Source organism: Rana temporaria, chromosome 4, assembly GCF_905171775.1.
Source record: "Rana temporaria chromosome 4, aRanTem1.1, whole genome shotgun sequence".
Taxonomy (NCBI): Eukaryota; Metazoa; Chordata; class Amphibia; order Anura; family Ranidae; genus Rana; species Rana temporaria.
The window spans coordinates 256,409,707-256,425,142 of NC_053492.1; the positions used below are offsets into that span (position 1 = coordinate 256,409,707).

The following is a 15,436-nucleotide window of genomic DNA, read 5'->3' on the forward strand; positions in this document are numbered from 1 at the left end:
AGAGAGCCTGCTCCAGCCACAGCATGCCTTCCAGATATCAGCCCCGGCCATTTGTGATACTTACTTTGACACTGCATTTATGCCTCCATTTGGAAGGGCAATGATGCTGAATAATTTCACAATGGGCTATTGATATCGACAAACTATTTGTCTTCAGTAAATATATTCTGATTCATTTTGGAAACCTATAGAGCAATCCATATTTCACAAAACACAGCCTTTTTTTTCCATAAAATGTCATTTTATTTGGAGGGGGAGTGCATTCAAAATTCCATAATATAAATGATCACTTCTGTGATTGAATGGAGTAACCTTTTCCAGCATCAGTATTGGTATGTGACATGCTGTAGGAGGCACTTCAAAGTTAAATCCCACTTTCTCATCCCCATCAGTAGCTCTTTACTAAGAGGAAGGGCAAATCGCACACATAATGAAGGCAATTGCTGCATTAGCTGTGTTTCAATGTTAATCCCCATCAAAGCTCTTTTTTCATAAGGTACAAAGTGTAGGTGTAACTCATTTTAGTAAGTTAAAGCAGCTTTTTTCAACCAGGGTGCCCAGGTACTCTGGGGGTGTTTGATGTATCTTCAGGGGTGCTTTGGCAAATGCCTACAAATTCCCCCCAAATTATATACAAGCCAATAGAGGGATGAAGCTTGACTTTTAGTCACACAAAGCCACAGGTTTTCACTGTGCACCATTACAACCTTCGAGCCATCTGTGTCACAACAACCAATGACCCTACCCTGCCCCTTTCTGTCAGTGCTGGGGTCACATTAGCTGAGTGATGGAGAAAAACTAAGGGAGAAGAGAAACATTAGAATACTAGTCACAAAAGTATATTGGATATGGAATAATATATCACCTCTAAGGCTGCATTCACACCTGAACGCGGCGTATGTTACCGCGATTTGCCACGACAAATTGCGGCGTTTTGTCCCGCGATTTGCATTTTTAAGCCTAACATACGCCGGAGGGGTGATTAACATTGTCGGCTATGCCGAACGCCGAAAGCCGCCTGAAAAAAAGGGTCCGGGACTTGTTTTGAGCTTCAGGCGTACGGCGTTTCAGCGTTTGGCGTGGAGATGTGAACCATCTCCATAGCCGACAATGTTAAATCTATAGATTTAGAGGGTACCTTGAGATTGTCCATAATTTTAGAAGGTGCCTTGAGATTGTCCATAGTAGTTTTAGAGGTGGCCTTTAAATTGTTTATAAATTTAAAGGGTGCCTTGAGACTGTCTATAATTTTAAAGGGTACCTTGAGACTGTACATACATTTAGAGGGTGCCTTGAGACTTTCCATAATATTAGAGGGTGCCTTGAGATTGTCTATAGATTTAGAGGCTGCCTTGAGACTGTCCATTATTTTAGAGGGTGCCTTGAGACTGACCATAATTTTAGAGGGTGCTTTGAGATTGTCTATAGATTTAGTGGCTGCCTTGAGACTGTCAATCATTTTAGAGGGTGCCTTGAGATTGTTAATAATTTTAGAAGGTGCCTTGAGACTGTCCATCATTTTAGAGGGTGCCTTTAGATAGTCTATAAATGTAAAGGGTCTCGTAAAACTGTGCATGTTTAAAATGATGCTTTGAGACTGTCCATCATTTTAAAGGGTGCCTTGAGACTGTCCATAGTTTTAGAGGGTGCCTTGAGACTGTCCATAGTTTTAGAGGGTGCCTTGAGACTGTCTATAGTTTTAGAGGGTGCCTTGAGACTGTCCATAGTTTTAGAGAATGCCCTGAGACTGTCCATAATTTTAGAGGGTGCATTGGTGCTGTCCATAATTTTAGAGGGTGCATTGAGGCTGTCCATAATTTGAAAGGGTACAGTGATATTGTCCATAATTTTTGAGGGTGCCTTGAGATTGTCCATAATTTCTGAGGGTGCCTTGAGATTGTCCATAATTTTAGAGGTTGCCTTGAAACTGTCCATAATTTTAGAGGGTGCTTTGAAACGGTCTATAATTTTAGAGGGTGCCTTGAGACTGTCCATAATTTTAGAGGGTGCCTTTAGATTGTCTATAAATTTAGAGGGTGCTGTAAGATTGTCCATATTTTAAAGGATGCCTTGAGACTGTCCATCATTTTAATGGGTGCCCTAAGACTGTCCATAGTTTTAGAGGGTGCCTTGAGACGGTCCATAGTTTTAGAGGATGCCCTGAGACTGTCTATAATTTTAGGGGGTGCCTTTAGGTAGTCTATAAATTTAGAGGGTGCTGTAAGACTGTCCATATTTCAAAGGATGCATCACAGCTATGCAAATTGGATGCGGTCTTCCCCGCATCCAATTCGCATGACAGGAGATTGCGACAGGCTCTCTATGGAGGCTGGTTCACATATATCTGTTGCGGCTGCGGAGCGGCTTGCACAGGAAGGCTGTGTGTCTTTGGCTCCATTTCGGGGTCGAATTCAGGCAAAAATTAGTCAGTGAGAACAGGGACACACCGGGTCACTGCTGCGAGCCGCATCCGTTGGAGGTGTGAAACCAGCTTAAAAATGCAGTTGCACTCTGCAAGTGCAGTTGCTCCAGAGCTTAGTAAATGAGGAAGGCTTCACTTTACAAAGAATACTTAAAGTGGAGGTTCACCCTCAAAAAAAATTCTGACATCACATGGAGTCGAACCATCCTACCGACAGAATGCCGGTGTTTTTTTTTTTTTTCTCAGCACATACCTCGTAATCACGATTTTCACCCCCCCGGCAATCCCGCGGGACTGGGCGTTCCCAAGCACTGCCTGTGATTGACAGGCTTCCGAACGGAGCATACTGCGCGTCACAGGTTGCCGACAGAACCCGAACGTCGGTGCGCAGGCAACCTGTGACGCGCAGTATGCGCCGGTTTGAAGCCTGTCAATCACAGGCAGTGCTTGGGAACGCCCAGTCCCGCGGGATTGCCGGGGGGGGGGGGGGGAAAATCGTGATAACGAGGTATGTGCTGAGAAAAAAAAAAACACTGGCATTCTGTCGGTAGGATGGCTCGACTCCATGTGATGTCAGAATTTTTTTTGAGGGTGAACCTCCACTTTAGTCACGTGCAAGGCAAATAAAAAACAGCGTTTTTGCTTGCGCATGATTGGATGATGGAAGTCAGCAGCGCTCTCCCTCATTTACCAAGCCCTGGAGCAACTGCACTTGCAGAGTGCAATTGCACTTTCAAAAGTGCACAGTTTAGTTGCCTTTAGAAAATCAACCCCATAGAATAACACTGAGCTGCTTCTACACAAAACTTCTGTTGAAGCAGCGTTTTTTTTTTTTTTAAAGCCAGTGTGCATGGAAATGATACCAGAAGCGTTTAGCCTGGAGTAGCATAGCCCTTCCGCCAGGAAAGGGTTAAACCTAGTGATAACTGGAACCTAGGAACCCGACACATCTCAAAGTTGCTGGTTTCCAGCATCAGCATCATCAGCAGCAGCAGCCACAGTCACCTAGCGATCAGCACGTATTGATCTTCTTCCATAGGAGGCTGATCGCCACCAGCCTCCGTAGTTGTCGGGCACGACTGAAAAGCATGCAGCACGGGGGGAATCAGATCGGTTGCTGAACGCTGGCTGGCTGGCAGCCTTTAAAAAAAAAAAAGAAGCGATGTGAATTTCTCTCACTTAATCTTGGCTGCACGTCAGAAGCTGTGCAGCAGTGCAGCAGAAAGGGGAAAGCAGCAAAGCACTTTTCCCATCACTAAATCGCTTCTACACACAGACTTCGCCCCTCTGCTACTATAGCTCAGCGATTTTTTCTTTCTTTTTTTTTCTTCCGAGCTGGATTATCTATTGATTGCCTTTCCCTCCCTCCCTCCCTCTTCTTCCATCCCTTCCAGGCTCACCGGGATGGACATAGGCGTTTGGATTTCTCAAGGATTCTCCCCCCTCTGACTAACATGGATGTCCCACCATTCCTTGCAGTTGAAGGTTGCTCCTTGGCGCAGTGAATGAAGAACATGCAGGGATTGCTAATGGCTTTGGGAAGCGGATCCCTCCTCGCTGTTGTCTGTGTGACCATGCCGTGATCGTGTCTGAGGGCCAAGTCTCATTCTTCTTACCTTTGCCTGGAGGAAAAGCTCAACGCTCTATAGAGGCTGAAGGTGGAGGGGGGAAAACAATAAATATAAAATAAAAATAAAACGTGCGGATGTACGCTGGAACCATGAAGAATATTTGCCTTTTTCTAACTCATCCGTTCTTCAGGTGCCACCTAACACTGGCAGCTTGCTTGTTTTGGATTGGCTATACTCAAGGGACAACACACGTTTTGAGATTCGGTAAGAGATTTGCTTTTTTTACTTTGCCATGGCAAGGATGCTCCATGTCTGAGGTGGGCTTATTGTGTGTGTGTGTGTGTGTGTGTGTAGCCAGGTCCCTGTGATAGGAAAACACACACTCTCCTACATCTACTGTGCCTGCAGAAATGGATTATTGTCACTGCAGTCCATTGGATGATAATGATGGATATATAATAGGAATGTGTCATTGTAGCTTTAGCACCATTCATTTAAGATGTGTGTCTTTTGTAGCATGTTAGTCATCCCTTTCCTGTGTGTGTGTGTGTGTGTGTGTGTGTGTGTTTTTTTTTTACAAGCAATTGTGTATTGAATGTCTGAAGGGGAGTTGCTAGTCAGCAGTCACATAAAAATGTCAACAATAGTATTTCTTTCAAAGCCCTGCAAGCGTTTTCCTTTCCCACTATTTAGTTTATTGGGACTAGGCTATCTCAACAGCCTTTTTATTTTGTTTTAATGGTCTCTTTATTATAAGTAGCCATAGGCACAATTTATAAAGCTATATGCACTTATTAAGACTTGTGGGGTGAGGAATGTCACCACCTTATAGTTGGAGAAAGAGGCACCATGCTTGATTCTGTACTTCTGCCCATAGTGGGCTGTTACTCATCATTAAGAAACAATCAGGGAGCTGAGTGTTAAAGTGCATCTATCTTTGGCATTCTCAGTTAAGGGTTAAACCTTCAAACCTGCTAGCCAATCCATTTTCTTGAAAAGTCTGAGAAAACTTTATCCAAGTAGAACTAGGCAGAGCTATGCCATCAAACAGGTGCTGGTGAAAAAAAAAAAAAAACACTTATGGGAAGGGCATATTGTTAAAGCCAACGCTTAGCTTCCTTTTCAATGGTACAATGGTTCTAGTTTAGGGTTACCACCTCACCCCTTTAAGACCCAACACATATTAATGACACAGGTTCTGTGGCTGATTATGGTGGTAATTAAACTCACTTGGTTCCTCATCTGCATTAGCCTCAGTGTAATTCATATGTCTTTGGGCTTAAAGGGATGAAGTGGCAACCCTATTCTAGTTATTCCTGCATTTTGAAATGTAGACCTATCAGGTCCATATAACGCAAAAGGACGTTTTTTTTTTGGGGGGGGGGGGGGGGTTAAAGGTTGAGTGTGTATAGTGCTCCATTTTTCATGGTCACTTAATGGCTAAGTGGCACCTATATTAAATGCTTGGTAAATAAAAAAGCCCAGATCTTGCAGAACACATTGATCTGCTAATGTTTTGTGTTTATAGTGGCCTTCTCCTTTGCCTTCATCTGCTTATAAGGTGATGCTTGAAGCACGTTGCTCATAGAAACGGTCTCTACGAAGACTGGTTTCTTCTGTATAGCCCTGCCTGAATGGCTCTGCACAGTATGAACAGAACCAGTGTATCACAATACAAGCAACGCACTGGTTAAATATGTTTTTGTAATGATGGCTTGACAATGTCACTCATCCATTAAAGCAATCACTTGCTAGCTACAGCATATGTGTCTACTCCTTCAACTTCCAACTACAGCTGTTTAACTGATTGGGAAATGTGGGGGAAAAAAAAGCCATTGTCTCCTATAAATCATATATAACATAAGTAATCGTGCTGTCAAGTAATATAGAAATATGAAGTAATGTTACTTGTACATCAGCTCCTCATTGTCACTTATCATTACTGGAAGCCACCTTATAGAGCACTATCCATGGATATGTCTGAAGAGTGTGCGGCTGACTTGTATACAGTGCCTGGGCTACAACGTGGATAGGAGTGATGAGGATGATGTTGATGATGACCCTTGCCTACCACCACACTGGGGAATGTTTAATACTCTGCAAGCACTGGGCGTTTTACAGAATATTTCCCTTTGCCATCGCCTCGTTATTTGACCGTGACAGCTGGCTTGCGGATGTAACTCAGCCTTCATAGTAACATGTGCCTTCATAGTAACATGTTTTCCCACATCAGTCCCCTTTCCAAAGACAATGGAGCATTCTTTTCATTCTTTCATCCAGCTTTTTACACAACATTAGACAATATTAATAACAATAGTACGAGCAATCTTCACGTTCCCTTCTGCTCGGTTGAGGTCAAGAGTTGTCTGAAGAGAGTCTTCAAGGGACAACTAGTCGCTGATTTTCTGCCTTTGCCTGCAGCACTATGGCAACAAGCAAGTCTTTAAACAATCGCTGTGCTTTGACGTCCTATGCAAGGCAACAATGCAACTGTACTGCCTACTGACACCCTCACAACCCCTCTATGCTTACCTACTATAGAGCCAGGAATCCAGCTTGTATCATGCTTTAATGGAAATGTGATCCAAATTCATAAAATGTCACTTACAAATTATATTATACCTCCTTGTGTTACAGTATTTTTATATTGATAAACTGTAACACAAGGATGTATAATTTTTAGATATATACAGATTAATGGCACATTACATGTGTCATGCCATCAGTTAGAAATGCACAGAAACATCTGTCCACTATTCATTGAATGAATACAAGTCTCACTGCTAGGCAACCTGTTTTACTCATTATATTCTCCCCAGTTATTAATCCAGTATTCCACATTTGTTCCCGCATATGCTCTTAGTCATAAGTTTAGAACATTGCCTGCGCTTATCTGTCTGTGGTGTTGTGTCAGTGAGGCGTATAAGCCAACAAAATCACAAAATGTGATTCATTTGTCGAGAATGGCAAAGAAAAATAACTGGCATGGGTATCCTTGTTCTGTTTTAGTATTTTTACCCCTCACTAACAAGTCTGGTGGCATATTCATATATTTATGAGGCTAAGTAATGGTAATATTACATTTGTTTTTAAGAATCATTTTTACTAAGGCCACTTATTTACATTGCCTGTATGCAAATGTACACTTTATAAAGGTAGACTTATGGTACATCAAAATACATAATTCTAGTGAAAGCATTGTTAAATGCATTATACATGTACATTATAGTGTTGCACTATGCTTTTATTTTCTCAGGGATATGCATCTAGGGATGATTACAGAAATAAAAAAATGAGCAATGGTGATTGTGGTTCTTAAATTGTTTAAGAAACTAGACTTAAAATTGAAAATATTGAACATATTGCATTTATGATGAACCATTGTAAGAGGTGTTCACAATCACAATACTATGGGACAACTATTACATTAACGTGCTGTGCTGATAGCCACTGAATTGTGTTATATAGACACATTTTAAATATATATCTAAAACAACGACTCTTTTTGTCACAGCTTGAAAAATTCACCCATTCTGCAGTCCTATTTCTTCCCTCATACAAGCTACTGTCCATCAGTTCCATCAAGGTTATATCATATCAGGCATCATTGATAAATGAGCCAAAGGGAAACTTGGTGTTCATCAGCTCAAGAACTTTAAAGCACATGAAAACACCTTGGTAGAACGTGAGGTTGAATATCCCTTGAAGGGAAGAGTTGAGGAGCATTTTTATTGACTGGTCCAGATTAAACACCAGAGAGAAAGATTTCAATTTGATAACGTCACATCCCTTCCTGTTTTTCTTTGCTTTTTCTACTGACAATTTTGTAAGGTAATTAAATTGGCTGATTGAAGTCACAGTGGTCATGGGGTGATAAAGACAATTTGGATTTAATGGAATTTAAAAACAACAGCGAATAGCATACAACTCTTACCGACCAAGAATGTTAATGGCCCATTCAGGTGCTGAATAAATAGAACATGCTGAATATGTTTAATTGAAAGGGCAAACCGGATTAGCTGTATACCATCTTTATAGCGACAGATAGGGGAATTAAAATTATTATCCCTTAAAAAGAGTCATTATTACGTTATCAAGATTTAATGTGGGTTAACTAAGCTTGCTCCAGTACAGTTTCCAGGATAGAAAGTACTTAATAACAACAACTAAAGCACTGTTAAAAAAAAAAAAAAAAGGCTGGTGAGTACTGGTGATATTATATAATTCAGTTTAGACATTCCTTTGGTCTGCAGGGTGTAATACCAACAATATACTAATTGTAATATTAACACTGAATATAAGTTCATATATTGGAATATAATTTTGACACCCACTATTGCACATTTCTAACATTCTTTTTCTTAGTTACCCGTCTGTGGTGAAGTGCATCTCTATGCATGGTTTATTCACATCTAGGGATGCCAATTTTCTAAATTGTACACATACAGTAATGGTATCAGCATCCTGCCAAAATGAGTAGTCAGCTGAAGACACAATCATTTTCTATCCACATAGCACGCATAAGATATATTGCAGAAAGCACAGGACATACCGCTTCACTAGGTTATTAGGAGCATTTTCTAGGCAGTGTCATAGTCATTCACTGACACATTATAGGCCCTTTAGGATCCTTACCTCCCTATTTTTCCAGAGATAGAAATCTCATATTGAGTCTAACAGCTTATGTGATATATATAAATCTCTCTCTCTCTCTCTCTCTCTCTCTCTCTCTCTCTCTCTCTCTCTCTCTCTCTCTCTCCCTCTCTCTCTCTCTCTCTTTCTTTCTCTCTCTCTCTCTCTCTCTCTCTCTCTCTCTCTCTCTCTCTCTCTCTCTATATATATATATATATATATATATATATATATATATATATATATATATATATATATATATATGGCTAACCCACAGGAGCTCAAAGTAATGTTTCAGTGCAATTTATTTAAATTGTTTTATTCATTTTTGGGATCAATATATCATGCAGTTTGAGGCAGGCTCTATAGTTTTGTCAGCATTTACTGCAGTGTTAGGGTAATAGAAAAACATCATGCATAAAGGTTACTTACTCAGCTTTTCAAATGCTGTTTACCACCTTGCATACTACAGGTAAATTCATATTATTCAGCATGATAAAAAAGAGCTTTTCTGAATATAAGTGCAAATTTGTAAAGGGTTCATTTTTGGTTCTTATGCTGTTATGTAGAGCTATTTATAACAGTACAAGACAGTATATTGATAAAAAGTGTGCCACGCAGACTACTTTTCATTGTTGTTGTTGCTATTATTGATATAATCATTACTGTTATTCCTTTAATCCATCTACGTTGAGTTGGTTTACGCTGTAATAAATAGTGGCCAATATGTAATTTGCGTAAGAATATGCACTTTAATGTGCAGGTCATTTATATGTTGACATACACAGCTTTAGTAAATAAACCCCATTGTGTACTTAAAAGTAGGGTATGCCTGTATACTGTTAGCTTATAAAGGCATGCAAGCAAATGGCTTTCTTTCTTGACCTTAACAGATTCAGGGCAATTTGGGCCTACATTCTCACATTGTTAAGCCATGTGATATCAGTGGAATTTATTTTAGAAACATAAAAAAGGTTCAGGTTTTTATGAATGCAGTGTAAGGAAACCATGGTATTACATGTAATCCTCTTAAGTCTAGCTTGATACCAGAGATAGCAAATGCGGTGTCAACAGACATTTTCAAATCCAAATGAACAAGTGGCAACCTAGTAAATGACAGCCTGGTGCAAATTAATAGTGACCTAAGGTAAATATTGACTTTCTGTGAACCTCGGCATTGCTATATGCTAATATAATAGAAGCAGACTCACAAGCTAGTATGATGCAGAGATTATTTATTAATGTTGATAGATATTTCATAGAACTTTGGTCATATCTTCAAATGTAGGCTTATCAGCGACATATAAACCAGGATCACAATGTGGTAGAGCAAACCAAGTCACTGGTGAAATTTATTTTACTTGATTCATAATGTGCTGCCAAATAATCAAGAATGGAATATCAGAGCTTTTTTTTACATAAAGCTTCAATACTGTTACAGCAAGCCTTACATAGTCAACATCTTTTAATGCTGTAAAATGCCTGGACATTGAAGACAACTAAGTATTGGTTTTATGAATAGTTGGTATCTTGAAGTATTCAAAAAACATTCTAAATCGATTCAGTGTCGCATTTATTTTGTTGAGAAGAGGTCTTCTATACGTAATAACTCATGACATAACTGTTTTGTATTGGATAGTGATGAAGAGTGTCTTTCTAAGGCCTCTTTTTGGAAATGTTTTCTTAGATCCTACCCCAACAACAGCATTGTAAGTTATATTGGAACCTCTATCAGTTATTTTCTACTATCTGTAGACCAATTGGGGGGATTTACCTTCACTTTCTTTCCCAAGAACAGTGTATCACCAGAAAAAGTCAAAGAACATCTCAAAGGGGTTTCTTTACTAAAGGCAAATAGACTGTGCACTTTCCAAAGGTAGAACTTTACTTTGCAAAAAAATTCCCAATCACGTGCAAGGAAAAAAAAAAAACAGCATTTTTTCTTGCACATGGTTGGATGATGGTAGTCAGAAGAGCTTCTGCTCATTTATTAAGTTCTGGAGTGATTCTGAAGTCGATTTGCCTTTCGCAAATAAACCCCCAAGAGAGCAATAGAAAGCTGTTATCTGGTGAAAACCCAGTGTGGGATACAACTTTTTTTCTTTTTGTTTAGGATAAAATAGGGAAAGGTCTGTTGTCAGTTTTTTTTTTCCACTGTAAAAAATGCACATCACCAGCACAACAGAATGTTCATCAGGAGCATATATTTTTCACCTAGATATCAACTTTTCAAGGCTTGATGAAGGGTATCTTCTGTGGCCCTTAAATGTTACAATACAAGCTCTTGACAAGCATTTCAGTGGGCTAGTGATGCTTATATTTCACTGGGTTTGGTTACAAATTTTCCATCCATTGTTTTGTCAATGTACACTCTATCAGCATCTACTGTGTGTTTATACACTGTATGGAAAGAACCTGAAGATGTGAATTTTGTTATTGCTGTCTCCCTTCTGATACTTTTTTGTTCAGCTGTATATGCCATCTTGCCTCATTTTAATATGAGCGTCACAGCAACAGGAAGTGAGAACAAATCTGCCCAAATGAGGTCATACAGAATAAAAAACCCAAGAGACATTTGATTTAAACCTCTTTCCCACCCTGGTGCTAAAAACAAGATTGCTGTAGTTTGAATTTAAGGCAATAAATAGCTTCCTGCTTGTAGACTAATGTTATACCTGCAGTAATGTAGTTTAGGAATGAGTATCAGTGGAGCATTTTTACGGCAGAAGTCAATTCACAATTGCAGGTTTCAGGGCTTTCTGCCCACGTTTATGGCTGAAACTCACACACAAGGGTATATTCTGCATGATACAGCAACATGGGCCATAAAAAGAATTAGCAGCCTCATGGCTTCCTGTCTTTCAGTTCAAGCTTTTTGCTAGACTCTTCTGGTGTGTTCTGGTCACAGACCAAAATTCTCTTGAAAGTCTCTAAGGTTAGATATCCTACTCAAACACTGCGTCATGAAAGGTTGTTTGGGTGCAGCATGTTCCATTATGGGCTAAGGCCCACTGGACTTCTCCATTGAGCTGCTTGTTATAAGATATCAGGTATCCTTTCTCTATCAATTATGATTTTAATTTTTTAATATTCAAAGCAAACTCTCCCATCCATCCATGTCTCCATGCTTGATTTTTCATAGAAATCACTTTGAAAAACATGCTCCTAGCATTTCAAGCTGTGGCCATCTTGAGTAAGGGCAGTTGATTCATGAAGCCTTTACTTCCTGGAATTCATCTGCCCTTGGCTCAGACATGCAAACAGGAGGGTGTGTTAGCTTATAAAGCTGCTCCTCCCCTCCTGAAGACTCCTAAGATGTTTGACATCATTGCTGAGGCCAGAAACCAGGAATTAACTGCAGAAATGTAAAACAAAAGTTTAAAACAAGTAAATATAATATTCCTTTCTATGTATTTACTAATGCTAGCAGCACAAGGATTAAAAACAGAGCGAGGTAGGGAGCTGTGGTGGCTCAACGCGATTGGCACTGCGCTGACAAGCCATTCACCTCTGCAGCTAGAGGTTCGGATCCCGGTCTCGGCTTCATGTGAATTGAGTTTGGTGGTCTCAGCCCGGCTCCCGGTGGGTGTGCTATGCAAGGTAAGCCTGTGCTTAGTACGCCCACCCCCCTCCCACAAAAACCACCACACCTACACAGGCACTCTAAATTGGGTTAACACACTCACATTGACCACGCGGTCTCTAAAAGAGAGGCGAAGGACTAATGGGGCTGGTTGAGCGGGCTAATCCTCTCACTCCCTTATAGGGAGTCCCTCTGCCCCGTTGGGCTTCAAAGCGGAGCAGGTAGGGCGGGCTGTGTGGGAGGACCCCCTCACACACCTGCCATTGCCACCCGGGGCATGGAGAAAGGTGGCAGATTGCCTCTGGGGGAGGCCTGCCTACTCCCAACTCCTGCAGTCCGGCTCCTCTCTCGAGTACACGCACAAAAATACACTTTAAAAAAAAGAAAAAAAAAAAAAACAGAGCGAGGTGGGGTTCACCGTTCCAGGTAAATCCCAAGTGCAATTGTGGATAAGTCCAGGTGGATATGGGTGCTGGCAATGCACTAGGCAATGGAAAGTAGCAAAGGACGGATGGACGGCCGCACACAAAAACAGCCGACGCGTTTCACACTTGGTTAGTGCTTATTGAATAAGCACTAACCAAGTGTGAAACGTGTCGGCTGTTTTCTGCTGTGTATTTGCGGTGTTTGCTTATGTTCCTTCAATAAAGACAACTCAAGAGTTCTTTGGTGTGCGGCCGTCCATCCGTCCTTTGCTACTTTCCAAGGATTAAAAACAGTTCATGCTGATTGAGAGAGTGAAGTTCAACTTTAATGACTAAACTCTATGACTAAAATATTTTAAACTAGTATACATTCTCAGGGGATGAGAGAGAGTGGGTGATTGTCAGTCTTTAAGTAACAATTTATACCTGAATCTAAATAAAAGATTTACAAGGTAAAATTGTGTATAATATACTGTAAGTGGCTATATGCCATGTACAATGGGGCTACATTTTCAGGTGTATTTTAAGAAAGAACATTGAATAGTAATACACAAACTGCGTAATCCATAGAAAACAGTCAGATTTTAGATTACTTTAGTCACAATCAGGAAATTGGATTCTGTTAAAGATTGTTTTTAGCACATCTTTGTTGCTGTCAGTATTGCTTTTTTTAATAAGCTAATAATGACCTAAATAGAGTGCATTGGTTAAAAACATGTAATGTACAGTATAGCAGAATGTATAGCAGGACAAAGCACTTAATGTATAGCACAGCATGGAAAACAGACTGAAGCAATCTCTCCCTTTATAAAAGCCCCCTTTGGTAGCCAGTGATAAAGCCTCCTCTTAAATTGGAGTCACCTACATAGAGGAACATCTTGCAACTTACCACCATTGTAAGGGAGTACGTCACTGAAAACCAATAAAAGTGGGTACTTTAAAGTAATCTCCAACTTGGTTGTGTTATGTTTTTATAAAGATACACTAACTTAGTGGTCACTGGTGAACTGTTCCTTACATTTATGATCAGTAAAGAATGTGCAAACCTAAAGTGTTAATGAGCCCTTAACTTGCAAACAACCTTTTCAGTTTAGAATTGAAAAGCAACTGAGAACAGAGAATAAGTGATCACTTACAAGGATAAAAGGTGTATATATATTCCATTTTTTTTATAAGTGATTATATAATCTCAGTTCTCAGCTTAGGGAGCTATACAGTCAATGGCTGGGAGGGGGTGACTGCATGTCATGGGTTGTAGTGTGACTGCGTGCCATAGGTTGGAACATGGGCAGGCAGGGTGCAGCTACTGTTGTTGTTACTAAATCCAGGTAATAGAGCCAGGCAGGTGAAGAAGCATTTTGATGGTAATTATACTCTATTAGCTTTCGATGACTGTGGTTCCCCAGGCCATGGTCTAGGTGGCCTGGGAAATCCAGGCCTGTGCTAATCATGTTGTAACATCACTGAAACAAAGCATCTGACATACATGTGGATTATGCTGTATGATTCAAAATAATATTATATTGGCTTTCAATAACTGTGTTTTTATCAACATCCATATGTGGAGAATATGATATCCTGAATATTAACGAGCACTGTATTTAGTGCAATTCTTTAGAATTACACTGTAAGTATAGAAAAGGAAAAATCTAGATTTGTGAAACATATTGCTGTCTGCCCCCATTAATTGTATTTTTAGTTACAATAGCAGAATTGTTAAACTTATAATATGTATAATCAAAAGTATGACAGTTCAAAGCTCAGATAATACTGGAAATAATATTTTAATATTTATAGAAAATTAACCTATTCAAAGAACGATAAAAAGTCATGCTTTATTTTAATTTCTAACTTGTTTTACGTATACAATACAGAATAAAAGAATAAAGAATAAAATACACTTACATTTTTTTTTTATGAAAAAAGAGTTCAAAAGTCATCTCTGGGAAAATATAAACCCCTTTGCCACATGCCTCTAACCTGTCCTGCAGGTTTTTTTTCCTACTTAGTAAGAAGAAATATATACTCACCTAAGTCTGCTGCCTGGTCACTTTCCAGTGCTGTTTCTAGATAAGGGGACTGCTAATTCAGAGCTGCAGATGTGCCCATGCTGGATGGTCCCTGACAGTTGTCTCACACAAGATTACCAATGCAGACTTCTCCTCTAGATCCTGAGAGAACCTTACAACTGGACAGCCAATAGGATGTGTTCATTCTATGCAAGTAGTGACATGGACACCAGAGGAAGGACCCTGCCTCCTGTATACAGAAGAAAAGAGAAAACTTAGGACTGGAACATCAGGTGACCGCAGCCTTAGGTGAAATAAAAGAGCATTTTGATATTTTACAAAATTTTGTAATGCCAGAATTAGTTAGAGGCGGGTGGGGGTTAAGCACAAGCAGAGCCTGGTGATTATCTTTAAATTCCAGGTATGACTTAGGCCGCGTACACACGATCGGTTAAAACCGATGAAAACGGACTGAAGGACCTTTTCATCGGTCCAAACCGATCGTGTGTGAGCCTCATCGTTCAGTTAACCTTCGGTCCAAAAATTTAGAACTTGCTTTAAAATTTAACCGATGGACTGATAACCGATAGGTCAAAACCGATGGTTAGTATGCAAAAGCATTGGTTAAAAATCCACGCATGCTCAGAATCAAGTCGACGCGTGCTTGGAAGCATTGAACTTAGTTTTTTTCAGCACGTCGTTGTGTTTTACGTCACCGCGTTCTGACACGATCGGTTTTTAACCGATGGTGTGTAGGCACATCAGACCATCAGTCAGCTACATCGGTTAAACAA

General features: G+C 40.0%; 1 protein-coding gene across 2 annotated transcripts in view; it reads left to right on the forward strand.

Moving 5' to 3' along the window:
• The window catches only part of GRIK2 (glutamate ionotropic receptor kainate type subunit 2), an 843,393-nt gene that overhangs the window by 10,572 nt on the left and 817,385 nt on the right, over positions 1 to 15,436 (forward strand). For both annotated transcript variants that reach the window (XM_040350159.1, XM_040350160.1), the window contains exon 2: positions 3,817 to 4,257. In XM_040350159.1, the coding sequence (XP_040206093.1) occupies positions 4,128 to 4,257 (130 nt within the window). In that variant the 5' untranslated portion in view covers positions 3,817 to 4,127. The remainder of the gene's footprint in view (positions 1 to 3,816; positions 4,258 to 15,436) is intronic.